This window comes from Mya arenaria, chromosome 11 (assembly GCF_026914265.1).
Source record: "Mya arenaria isolate MELC-2E11 chromosome 11, ASM2691426v1".
In the NCBI taxonomy this organism is placed as follows: Eukaryota; Metazoa; Mollusca; class Bivalvia; order Myida; family Myidae; genus Mya; species Mya arenaria.
The window spans coordinates 58,597,670-58,612,542 of NC_069132.1; the positions used below are offsets into that span (position 1 = coordinate 58,597,670).

At 34.3% G+C, this 14,873-nt stretch overlaps 1 protein-coding gene across 1 annotated transcript in view; it reads right to left on the reverse strand.

The window, feature by feature from the left end:
- Positions 1–14,873, reverse strand: part of LOC128208648 (ferroxidase HEPHL1-like) — an 84,796-nt gene that overhangs the window by 410 nt on the left and 69,513 nt on the right. Inside the window, exon 14 of the mRNA XM_052912196.1 lies at positions 103–168. Coding sequence (XP_052768156.1) covers positions 103–168 — 66 coding nt within the window. The remainder of the gene's footprint in view (positions 1–102; positions 169–14,873) is intronic.

The following is a 14,873-nucleotide window of genomic DNA, read 5'->3' on the forward strand; positions in this document are numbered from 1 at the left end:
CAGTTTCATTTACGTGCGAAACAGATCTTTGTTGGTACAATTTAAACTAAGACCGTGTTTCGCGAATTTACTGACAACACATTCACACAGATGAAACCTCACCCTGAGAACCTCGGCGTAATCGGTCCATTCATACGTGGAAATGTCGGAGATACCATAGAAATACATCTGAAAAATATGGCAACTTTCCCATTGAATATAGTCCCTAAAAATCTACCTTTCGCAGATTGATCAGTAATAAACCGTGCGTTGCCTACAGATCCAGGCAAGGTAAGAATATATAGATATTCTATCCCATATCGCTCAGGTCCGGAATGAAAACAGCCAAAATGTATTGGAACTATATATACTTCACGGGTAGATCCGCTTAAAGATGCACATAGCGGTCTGATTGGTCCAATGGTTATATGCAAGACAGGAACTCTTGATGAAGATGGTCAAAGGACTGATAGCATTAAAGTAGAGTTTGCAACAGCTTTCTTCATTTTTGACAAAAATCTGAGCCACCTCGGTACAGCCAATTTCGCAGCACGGGCTCCGGCTAGAGTAGACGTTGTGGATCCTGATTTCATTCAAAGCAATCTGTATTTTTCAATAAACGGATACATTTATGGAAACTTGAATGGCCTTGATATGGAGGTAGGACAGAGGAGCGCTTGGTATGTCTTTGGAATGGGTATGGATGACGACATCCATACAGTGCATTTCCATGGACAGTTATTCATACGGAGAACAAAAATAAAGATCCGCGGGGACGTCCTCGAGGTTTACGCGGGAACGTATGAGATGGTAGAAATGAAAGCGTACAATCCGGGCACTTGGTTTTTTCATTGTCACGTGAGCACACACGTGCAAGCTGGCATGGAAGGCGCATACAGAGTTATTCCTAGATTCACCAACCAGTGACTTGAAGGTTTTATTGTATATATGTATATAGGATTAGTTGATAGTGTTGTATGTTTGTTACTCTCAATAAACATTTCAATTAGCCCCATATTTGTCACTTTTAAATGGTGCTTCCGTAGAATGTCAGTAGCGGGATGTTGTTTGTTTCTATTTAATATATCATGTTGATTTTGTTAATATTGTTTTTGCGTGTCGTGTCTTAAATTGTTCAGTGACGGCTGAATTGATTATCTCACTTACTGACCCAGATGCTTTACTCTTTCAGAAGAAAATAGGTCACCAACATTTACCTGCGTGTGTACAATCTTTAAAATGTATCCACAAATAAAGTTAAAATTATTAGTGTTATCTTATCGCAGAATGGTATGCAATGTACCTGATTCACAGAAACGAATTAACAAAGTACATGGGATTTTTTTTTCAATAGAAGTACGAATATATCATATAATATCATATGAATGGTGATGGAAATATTTTAATATTTCGAAGACAAACATCAATCTTCCAATATTTGATGAACAAAGGTCATAAATTTAGCATGTTCATGAACTTGATAGAAAGAAGGTGGAATAACTCAACACCGGTGTCCAAGTATTTATCGCTCATTAAATGCTATGTACATCTGTATGATAAGTACGAATGGTATACAAAAGCATTTGGCTGCGGCCCCTAAAACGCTGTCTCTTTTTATATATTGCATATATTGCTTTAAAGTTCAAAGTTTGAATATTGTCTTTTTGTACAGGTTTTTGTACAAAATTGACACATCACATTGTTTAAGAGGAGGCCCCATTCACGTAGTTTTAATTATGACTCGTAAACAGAGCCAATGACATCAGGCAAATGTTTAGTATGATAATCATTGTTTCATAGTACATTGATAAACAGACACGCATGAGACACACGTGACAACATAAACAAATAACAAATACATTGGACGATCAATTTATTTATTCGTTTTAAACTCGATAATAAAGACAGTTGTAACCAGATTTGAATCACTCTCGTGCCTTGGTTTGCTGGGTACTTGTCAAAAGCGATTTCAGTGTGAGGAACGCACCCGGCGCGCGCACCCTTAAAAACAACCAAATTTACTTTTATTGCGAATATCGGACAGAGAACAAGTAAAACAGTACGCTAAAAATACAATGTTGTTTATTGTTAAGATGTTCTTGGCGGAGTACCAACAACCCCATCCAATATGTAAACTATTTAAAGTTTGGTTCTGAGGGGTGAATGTCAAGGTCGTGCCCATAAGTTACGCACCCTCACACCTCAATTCCTGGACCCACTCCTGCTAATATGAACTGCATAAGTAGCAATGATGGAACTTGACGCTCTTTACCTTTTGTAAGTGGGCGGACACATAAACTACTTAACCATTTTGTGTCATTCACGAAAAAATATTTTCCCCCCCCCTTGAATGAGTCAGTGAACGCAGATCAAACCTTAATGAAAGTGAACAAAAGGTTGCTCATCCCTCTTTTAATAGAATGTAACTCTGTGGTCATTGTCAATGTAATATATAATAAGGAAAGGTAAGGTGACTACCAAGCGTTCTTTAAAATACAAAACAGATGTCATTGAAATAAATAAATAAAAAATGGTCGGGGGATTATTCGGCGGGCTTTATATAATATACGAAACTGAACTGTCTGGTCAAATGATAATCCGAAATGATTTAGAATGCATCGAAGCGGACATTGTCAGTGTAATACATACATAACAATAAATGGCGAGGTGGCTATTCATCGTGCTTTATGAAGCAGTTCTCTTATCATTGTTTATGTATTACGCAATACAACAGTATGATATGGTGACATATCCGCAATGCTTTAGAATTCATCTCAGTGGTAAATGATAATAACAATGGAATGTTAAATATGATCAGGTGGCTAACCTGCGTGATTAAAAATGCAACTTCTTGGTCATTGTGAATCTTATTCATTATACAAGAAAGATAACTATGGTCACGTGATTATCCGCAGAGCTTTCGAATGCAACTCAATTGTCATGATCAATGATTTACATATTATAGTCTGGTGACTATCCGCAATGCCTAAGAATCGAACTCTGTATATACATTAAAAATGGTTTTGGTCCACCTTGTGGTATAAATCAATGTAAAACTCAATAAAAAAATAAATAACGGTGACATACCAGCAGTGCTTTATAGTAAAACTTGCTGGCCATTAGCAAAAGGATACAAATACGAAAATACTTTACGGAATGCTTTAGAAATTACATATGTTGTCAATGTCTATGTAATACGTAATAAAAAATGGCCAGGTGACCATCCGCATTGTTTTTGTATGCATCTGAGTTGATACTTAAATAAATGTACTTAAATTGATAAAAACGGGGTCTTTAATTATAACGGCCCTGAATATTGTTGTTGTTTTCTGAAAAACAAGATTGTTAAACCAACTTTTCTCCAGAATAGATGAAGGTTACAAGGTACTATACCAATATACGATGTGTTTCTCAATCTCCTACGCATTAGTCTCCCTTGGCGAGCAGCGACAAAGGGAGGTTTGAAAAACTAACATTAAGCAAAATTGTTTGTTTTGTAAATGTAATCCAAACGAATACATTTTCAATTATTCCCACATATTGTAGAGATTGATATATATTGTATATTCTTTTTATCCCTGTTCAATTCAATTTTAACAGTAAAGTGGGTTGAAACCAAATACAATTGTTACAGTATGCCGGGGCAATTTTACCCTACTTTGTCGTAACCAGTACGCGCGGTGGAGCCTGATTTTCCCTAAATGAGCCTTTGAAATTCGCAATTTTCAGAAAGAAGAAAACAATACATTATAAACAGACAAACAACAAATCGAATAATTTCAATTCCGCTGCCTATATATTTGTTAACAATGTGAAATTAGATGGATTCCTAGTCAAATAGCGTTTTGCGCCAACGGAGGGTCTTTCCGTAGGACAAGCAGTCTCGTTCTGAGATTGACCTCTAAATTGACTAAATATAACTATGGAAAACCCAAACCAACACGAGAACTAGTAAAATAATAGAACGAAAACATAACTGGATTTGACTCATCTATTGTTCAACAATAGAGGAAATATATCCTAAAACGCTATACTATACATTTACATTTCAAAGCACGATAATTGTATCGAAACATGGAAAACAGTTTAAAGCACATATATGTAACTACATTATTGTAGCACGTGGCATGCATATCATCACTGTGATTTGAGCTGTGTTGCACAGCTTAATTTGCAGTCAAGACAAAACATTGGTGTTAAAGCCGATTTCTAGTCAGTTATTGTAAAAGTAGAGGGGACTTTTAACAGTACCCGACGATATGTCCCTAAATGACGTATGACGCGTGTTTAGTGTATTGTCATCACATTCACACCTCTCGCATTAGGGGCCAGTCGTTGTAAAAAAAACTTTATAACAACAACAGTGTTGTAGGCAAAAGGTTTTTTATTCTCTTTATTGAGAATTAGTATTGTTACTCTTTTTTCCAATATTCGAATACCGATTTTGACATTCAAATACCAAACGTTTGATCGAATATTCGATTATTGGAATATTCGTTTGCATCCCTATTAAACAGTAATGTCTTTCAAACATGTGTATACTTAACATGTTATAATTGAGGTAATTAACAACTTCTTTCGGTGATCTACATGCATGTTTTTTCTTCTATTTTATCGCTCGGACATGATACTATGCATATTTTATTTCTTGTACATTGTATGGTCATGTATCTATATGCAGTGCTTAAGGAAGCAACCTCTGTGGTCCTTGTCAGTGATATTGTCAGGTGGTCATCAGCAGTGCTTAAGAATAAAATTATGTGGTCAGTGTTACTTTTAAAACAGAATATATATATATATATATATATATATATATATATATATATATATATATATATACAAATTCAACCTTTGGGATATTTTGCCAATTTGAACAACCTTTGGAAGACATTATCATTAAATGCTATATATCCTATAATAATATATCCTTTACATTTTCCTTCATAAAATATGCATATATAAATGTAGTAAAGCATTATTAATGATGCTTTTTTTCAAAAATACTAACCATCGAGAATATACAATTTTTGACTGTCGCCTAAAGGTTAAGCGCCGTATGTTCATGAAAAAGTACAACCTTTGGGTTAAGTACCCCAAAGGTTGTACTGTATATGTCGGTAAAAGGTTCAATAATATATAATGTAACTTAACTACTTAACTCAGTCGGTAGAGAGGTCTGAATGTCTCGCGGCAGACCCTGTTCGAATCAAAGCGGTAAATATCGGTTAACCTAATACTTTAGTCCTACTGACAACGTTAAGATGCCTGTTCGGTAACAATGATTTATGTAGCCATCTCCTCAATCATTTCAAGATATTGTCAAATTATTATTCCTTGCATTTTGTTTGCTATGTTCATGACAATATTTGAAGTTAATTTTATTCAAAGTCGGGCTAGGTTGTGATCTTACCCTCATACTAAGACGAAGGTTTATGAACCTTAATAAACAATAACAACAAAATCTATGTCATTATTATTAAACCAAATACATGTTGCTTGTCCAATGACATACTCTATTGCCGTTTTCATCATTGCATTACTCTTGTAAAAAAGCAGCATTGTTTGCAATTATGACGGGGTTGCTCAATTGCTTCAACCACCCGTTGGTGTGTAAGCTTCTTTACACTCGCACTCGGGCCTTGCCCATTCGACCAGTGCTCTGGTAAGAGTATTAGTTATTTAAAATATTTCGAGAATGGTGCACAGACACAATACAGCCCTGGTTTGAGCCAATCCAATTCTTTGACGTACCGCAAAGTACAGGACTGTCACACGGGACCACGATTAACGTCCATCCCGGAAGATGATAAGTATATTAATGTTGCGGTTTGGAATCGAAACTGCTGTGCCTGGATTGACTAGTGTGACCACGGAACCACCCGCAAAACGTTGACAAGCTAGTAACCGTGTATTTCGGTATTTTCTCCCTATATATGGCGATTCCGGTGAGCAATGATATGGTTGTCGGAATACATCCTCCGGCGGGATTATGTATGGCAAAAACGTGTCCCCTGTATCCAAAAGCGTAGTTAGCAGCTAGCTTTTTTCATTTTCGTTTGCTGGAAGAACATCAATATGATTAAACGGGTATAAAAAATACAAGTTATTATGACTATATGTACATTGCAGCATGAATGACTCATTTAAGTAGTTTAATACGAAAATTTGAAATTGTTGTGTATGATGCCTTAATTCTGTTATGCCAATGGCAAAACGAAATTGTCTGATGGAGGCGCAGACATCGACGACCCTATACTTGGAGGAAGAATTGGCTATTGGATTATATATATATGTCTCTGGTGTAATGTCGTCTGCGATTTCATACGTTTTCTTCTCGACTTAAACAGACGTGTTGTTACAAACCAGCTGTTCCTGTACTTTCAATAACAAATAGAAACTACTCTTTGCTAATATCTACCGTTATGGCATTCCTTAAAGTACAAGGGACACACGTAGTGCACGTGCGTTTTTCAAAATAATTTCAGAACTGAAATAAGAGTGAAATCTATATACAATGTAAACTTATTATGTTTTTAATTTGAAAAGCTGAAATGCTATGAAAATATGTACATATTCATTTTGATTAAGTTTTACTCGTATCTGTTTGATTGTTAAACCGTTCGAATTAATTATATGACGCTTTTTCTAAGAAAATAATGACAAAACAAATCAGTAACGTATTATTTCACTTGAGAAACAACCACCAGAAACCATACATTAAAATTACACTTAGAAAAATGATTTGTTTTAATGAATGTAGTGCAGTTAATCTCTCCAAAAAGATTTAAAGGTGCACTTGACAATTATAATTGAATATTTGATACTGTATAAAAGCGGTAACAGCAGGGGAAAAAATGCACAATAAACGATAAGAAGGTATAACATTCGCTCCAGGCGGTAGGTCCTGGCGCGAGCCCAAGACTGTCTGCACATCATCTTTCCGCGTATCTATAGCCCATTTAAACAAAGCGACACACGAACCTTCCCTAGATTGAATAGCAAACTGATATTGCCACTAATCGTTGTTTTCTTGATTCCATCGTGTATGCGGTCGAACAACTTCTTCCATGTGTCGATCTCTTTGTGGTTGATAAAGGAGATAGGTTGCCCCTCTTTCCCATTTCTAACCTACGTCCCTTAAAATGGGTTTACATACTTAATTATTATACGGCTCCAGTTAGTAATTAAGTAGAGTCCGAAAAATAAACCGTGGCGTATTAAACAGCAAACCGTTTTAAAACAGTGTTGTTGTATTTTAAACTTTGGCATAACACATGTAAATGTGGGGTAGACAATGTATAACAAATATAAGATATTTTGAACATTACGTTTAAGATTCGAAGATTCGTTTAAATATGTATCAAAATGAATCTAGGAACATTTTAATTCATTCAAAAATGGTTCTTATATAGTTTTCCCATCAATTTATAAAAAGTATTTCAATTACAAATCGAACTTCAGTTTTTCAGACATACTCATTCGTTTTACGATGTCTCTCCCAGAGGAGTCCGACTGCAAATATTAATTGTTCAGATATAAAGAATGTGTTCATTGGTAGCACGACGCCTAGTTTAGTTTCAACTATTTTTACTATTTGTGGGATTATATTGTTATAAAGTGGGGGTTGATGTTTTCACTTAAACCCAGGTTATGGTTACACGTAAGAAGTCGAGACAACCGTTGGAGTATAAAAAACCCAAAAGGAATGAGGTCACAGAAGCGGAATTTTAAACGGGATAATGAGGCTTAAATTGAAATTGATTCGATTATGTTTTTTTATTGAAATCCCGATAACGGAAAAAGATTGACCACAAGTTTAGAAAACCTATTGACTATTTGACATAATATTTTGTTTAATTTTGACTGACGAAGAGGTGTATCACTGTTATATTATTAAAAAGGCATTTACTGCATGTTTTAAAGACAAATTAACACATAAAAAACACTTTGCAAACACATCCTAGCAGTAAATGCACAGTTGTTTTTATGTAAGGTTTCTTCGTCTTTCTTAACATGAATTTTACCTCAATTATACACCAATGATATATCTGAATCAATACGTTGAATAAATAACTGAGTCGGAAATAAAAACGTTTGTTTTATAATTATCAAGGTTTAAACAAAATCCTTATTGAGTTTACATGGAAAAGAGCTTTCATATGAAATACGTTTAAGCAACATGCAATATACATTGATTTTTATTACTTCTTCAGGAAGGATCGCTTAAGATCATATCGTTATTTACATGAAGCTTACAAAGGCCATTTTTCCTGCAAAATAATAGAGGGAAGAACAAAACAATAACACTAACATAATTTTACGGAATATTTACATTTGTTTGAATTTTATTCATAATCTACACTGAGCAGAGATTATCGATTGAAAATTTAAAAAAAAGGCACTTTTGGGACATATAAATTTGCATAGGTCCTTAAGTACGAATGTCCTGAAAATCTTGTGACAAGCATATCATCAACTTTTATGTATTTACTTCAATCTTTGATTTCGCATAACTTGACGTAAGAACGTGAAGGATTCTGCATTTAAGACACAACCGTTTCATTCATTGGCAGGTGTATTGTCCTTAAGTCTATAATAAATTCATATAATGTACTAGATGCCATTTTTTCTAAATCGAACAACTTATAGAATATTCAGTGTTTCACATATATTTTACTGTTTGAAATTATGAAATAAAACGAAAAGGACTTTATGGACTTATGCATGGATGGCATAAAGAACGATATATTAATCAACTTTTAACCCTACCGAGCCCGGTAAACAAACACTTACTATTACAATTATTTTGATGATGTATTATCCACGTTGTGGTGACAAAACTTTTCTTTTTCTTTTCTGATTTCGTTTTTACATGAAAGGATGAGGTATTTCAAAGTATGATTTTACATATCGGTCTAACCATAAACTTTTAAATACATGTCACCACAAAAACATAACGTCAAACGAGCGAACGCATCAAGAAAGAAAATATCGGAAAAAATGTATATGTTATAAACAATGTTTCAATTCTTCTCATTTAAAGCTTGTACACAACCATTGTACTAATAGAAGTCCAGAATGATACATGGTGTATGCTATGTAAGTTGATGGTGTTATTTTGATAAAGCTTCGGGTCCAAGTACATTGTAGGTTTTTGACCCACACCTAATTCATTCAATAACAAATATTCAAATATAGAAAATAAATTATATTCAGTGAAAAAGAGCATACACTGGACTAGGGGCGACATGTTTATGTCTAGATAGTCCAGTATGGGTAATTATTATCTCGTTCTTGAATACTTAATTGGAAAACAATCGAACGCGGGCCGTTTGAAAAACAAAAACAAACAAAAAACCAAACAAAAACAACATAAATATGTAGATAAACATTTGAAAAAACAATCAGAAAAATAAATCAATAAAAAATGTCAACATATTCTTTGGTATTGAAGAAGTTTTAGAATTCAGATAGTAGTGAGGCAACTGGGAATTCAACAACAAAGAGGTCAGTTCACATTATTATATATGTATACACAGTGAACGAAACGTCCTGATCTCAGAACACTCTCTTGCCAATGAACTGTCCCACAAGTCTTACTCATCCTTTAAAAATATCAAAGTTACAGAGTTACTAGCTTTTAGATTTTTAAGACACGCATGCTATCCAATTTCTAAATTACAACAAGTCAAGACCAATGAAAAAAACATATGTGGGACCACATATTTCATTTATAGTAGAGCCCGCAGTTACTCATTTGGCAAATTTCCCACAAACAAATGGGATTACCCCTCGGCCTCAGAAATATGTTTCCGTCTCACTTGGGGCTGTGACGGAGTCAAGCCATAACGCAAGCCTCTAAAGAGTGCGGGCAGACCTTATAAACTCAACAACGGCAATAATAGACGCCAAGTGGCGACATATCAAGCCCGCTAAAAAAGCTTCAGACACAGTCAGACTATTTTCCATGTTATTGCAACACAGACTTACATCGAGTTCAACAGTAAGACGAAAACTATTTATATTTAGTATGATATATAATTTGGTAACGATCAACTTTAAAATTTAACAAACTCGAACATCTCAATTTATTGTGTACTCAATTAATTAATGTTTCAATAGAACTATTTCAATTGTTGACCTCTCAGTGTTACCTTAAGGTCTGGCTGATGTGTGTGCTACGGCGCCTTATAATTGTGAAACCGTTTTGAAAATCCTACTATGAATGATAAATACAGCCAGGACAATGTTTGCTCAGGATCAGTTGAAGTACTTTGTGTACTTACGTTTTGTTGAAAATACTAGTATACATGGTAAAGTTTCAACCCGGACTAAGATCCGCTTTTCTACGATCGTCATAATTATCAAATCACTATTGAACCCTCGGACAAATCCCGCCAAATATGAGATTCTGCGATGACCGTGATAGTATGCAACTGACTGGTATGTTTTGCTTATTAAGCGAAAACAGTTATCTAAAATCTACAGCGTACTTAAAAGATGAAAGAGTCATTTAGAAACGTTTACAATTATAATCATATACACATATATGTTATAGCACCATAACTGATGATAACATTTTACTGAAAATAATGTATATGCCATATTCTAACATGGCACATACTCTTACTGACAATATATTTTCTGATCCCTAAACTTTACTGGCAGAGATAATATATAAATGTCATGCGTAGGCAATTAAAAAGGCAATTTATTTCTATGTCCTTTTATATTAAAATGTGTTTACACCTCAGAGGAATAATGAACCCACAAAAACAATAACAACCAAAAGTAAATAAAAAGCAAAAAAATAACAAATGCGATAACATTAAATGTAAAAACCCGTATGCAAAACTATATATTTTTTTAACACAGTGACTTTTCGGTAAAATTTTCTGATCCTAAACAAAACTTACTTTTAGGCAGAGGTAAAATATTCATGTCATGGGTAGGCAATTTACTTCTATGTCCTTTTATAATAACAAATGCGATAACAGTAAATATAAAAACCCGTATGCAGAACTGTATTCTTTTCAAACAGAGTAAATTTCGGGCAAAAGAAAATTTTGTCATGTGGTAAAATAATTTCATGTCTCCCAAAGGTTGGTGCGATGTTACCCAAAGGTCGGATTGTGTTAAACATTTTGGACACTATATAAAGTCATTTTCTTGAAAGGTCACTGTTGCTCTTCATATGTTATGAGGAATAAATGTCGCAAGTGTCAGGTTCAACGCCGGGAAAAGGCAACTACTTCAATTTCAAACATGCAATTTATTCATTTGTTTTGTTAGAAGGTTTACTATATAGTGATAAAATACCCGTGTATAACAATACACGACAGCCTAAAGCGTACAGTCGATATTATTTTTAATGTTATGTGACAAGAATGTGACCTCATCCTACAGTTTGTGGTCCAAGTTGGCACCTAACAGGTCAAATCAAGTCCTAAGTTGTGCATAAAGTCACTCCGGTTTCTGGTTAATATGTACCTAATAGAAAAAATAATGTCCGGAACAGATCATTTAATGTACTTTGCCATGACAACGCGGCAAAGTAGTCAAACTATGGGGACAAACTGGTACTCAGCTGTACACAAAGTGTCATCGCCCAATAAGCACATACTAGGAACATACGAGATATGGCCATAGGCTATTTATGTGATGTTTAAAGTTGGGGAGCGGTAAATATTTAATTTTTAAGTATGCAAAATATTCCTCTTTCGTTAGAATGTTCATTAAACAATAATAAACAATCTCTGTGTATAGAATTCATGATTTTCTAAAGTGGACACTCGAGCCTCTTATAATGTTACATCGTGTGACAACAAAGTACTGTTTGTGGTCCAAGAGAACACATAATAGGAACAAACTGGCACATCACCTGACTCTATATTGATCTCCGCCTACTGGTTGTCGCCCTGATATAAATATTAAAGCGATAGCGTCTTGAAAGGAGCATCAAGTGACCTCTGCTTTCTAGTGTTTGCCCTAGTAGACACATATTAGGGACATAATAGACACGAAGTGAACAGATTATGTCTTATGTACATTATCTGAACATATAGTGACCTCCTTCTACTGATTGTCATGTCATGCGAGTGTTGACAGCCAATGTAAATGGCCCATTTCTTAAATCTTAAATCTTATATAAGGCGAGTTTTGAAGCCAATTAAAACGGAGGAAACTCATAGAGTTATATTGATATTGGCAAGTTTGGTCGATATGGAATGAGTTCTGGAATATATTTTCTTCAATTATCTGGTATTGCTACCGCAATTGTCTAATAGTAATAGTTGATTAATAATCAAATGTATGCATGCCTTGTTACAATGTTATAGAATAGTATATAGAAAATCCGAATTTTTGATATAATATTATCAATTAGGTACTATCATAGTGGCCTAGTTATTTGTCCGAGGTTAGATGTATTTGCCTGAGCCCAAAAGGGCGAAGGCAAATACACTGACCGCGGACAAATAACTGGACCATTATGAAATCACCTAATTAATAAATGTTTTATTAATTGACTTTTACCATTTTTGTTAAAACATTTTTATAACTTACCAATTCACATTGAAGCCATAGCTTCCCTTATTCATTCATGGTGTCTGCTTTTCTAGAATCGACTATGCTGATTTTGACATTCAACATTAAAGTGACATTGCAAATGCTTATGAAAAAGCTCTGTACATTAAAGAAAGCATTTCTTTTTATCTTAATTTCGTAAATCGTTAGCCAAATGTTAAATGTTATACCTTCGTCGTCCATTTTGTCGGTGTGCACAAAATATTCGTAAAATCTACCAACGGGTTAATACAACTGTAATATCAAACCGTAAAAAGTGGTTCAAGTATTCAAAATAAGTTAATGCGATGCACACAATTTTCAAAACAGTCAGAAAACGGAAAACACAATGGCTGCTTTAAAAATGATTACTAGATATTTCTCATAACAGACGGGTTTCGACAGCCAATGAAAATGACCCATTTCTCAAATCCTATATTAGGCGAGTTTTGTAGCCAATCAAAACGGAGGAAACTCATATTGGCCTAGTTTTGTTGATACTGGCCGAGTTTAGTTGATATTGAGCGTGTTTTGGCGGCGTAAAATTGTCTTCAATTGTCTGGTATTGGTACCGCGTTTCCTCTGTATCTCGTCAAATACGTAATAGTTGATTAAAAACAACAAATTCTAATAAGTACTACTAGGGTGACGACCGGTCGGCTAAAGTCACTATGTGTATTGGCTTGGACATGTATGCCTATTTTAATGGTGACAATCAGTAAGCGGAGGTTATTATTTCAGTTCAGAACTATTATGTCGCTATCATTATTTTTTTAATTTAATAATATTTTATTGCATGAGAACACATTTCACAATGACAATATCAATACAAATTTTAACACAATATTTAGACCGACATTATAAAATCAAGCATGCAAAGGGATTGGGCCACGAGTTATGCCAACATCAGTTACGGCCCTCTCCCGTCGCTATCATTAGCCTACTTATGCGACAGGCAGTAGGCGAAGGCCACTATTTCCTGTTCAGGACTTCAGTGTCGCGTTTAAGTGCATTCTAGGACGGTAACAAGAAAGCAAAGATCGCTTTATGTTCATTTCAGGATTTATATGTCCTTGTTATATTTTTACAGGGACTTGATTACATTATGAATGCATGCATGAGCTTAAATTTTGATTTACATCAATTTCAAATAAAACAAGTATAATCAAAGTTATTTGTTATTAATTAAACACTGTTTCGACATAATTATATACTGAACTATCACTTAACTAACATTCATAACGGTGTTAAGGTGTTGCACATTTTCACGACTTTATGTTTTATGTCACTAATAAATCGCGCATGCTGTTTTGTCTATAAATTGTTTGTTCGACATACCGTCAATCCATATCCCGACTTAGGATTAACGGTGTATAAATGAGTATATTGACATCGGCTTACCGATTATTGCCCTAGTAGAAACAAACCCGAGACATGCTAGTACAAATCAGAACTGAACTGAACATAAATGGATATACGCCATGGCTGGCAGCAAAGAATTCTCATAAAACGGACATAGTAAACATCCACTATACAGTAAGTGTTGTAGGCGATCTATATCATTCGAGTTTTAAGAACTATGTTTAAAAAAACAAGAATATGAGGATAATGGGGATATATAGTACATGTGGAAAATAAAAATATTGGAAATATATTGTCATAAAGTTATTAAAAACTATCGAGTATACTGGCGAGGAGGAAACAAGTCAATGATTATGAAAAAGTGTAGAAATCTAACTGCTATGCGATTTGGGTCAAAAGAAACGCGTCAGTTGGAAACTAGCATTATATGTCTGAAGATCTCAGCAAGTTGACACAAACTTCTGCAAAAACAGTGATATCTTGCAACCGACTTGTAAAGTATGCCAATATGAGCATAAAAGTAATCTTAATAATTATGACAATACGCCTCAAAAAAGAGTGATACGTTTGAAATCGTTCCAAATTATCCAAATAAATATGTATTTCTTGTAGCACCATAACTTATGATAAAATTTTAATCATTATTAATTATTTGATATATATTCTAGCATGGCAAATATTAATTTTACTAACCTATTAGGCTGAGGTTAATATTCATTTATTTTTAGGCAGTAAATAGTTAATACCATAAGTGTGTCCATCCACATCTCATCAGAACATTGCAACTACATAAAATATATTACATTATAATTTAGATATATTGGATTACACAAAATGTAATGAACCATATGCCAAATTATGTTTTATTAAACACAATACCTTTTGGGCCACATGCTATATAACCATCTGATAACAAGTACAAGTTTCCCAAAGGTTGTAACCATGTAACCCAAAGGTCGGATTTGTTT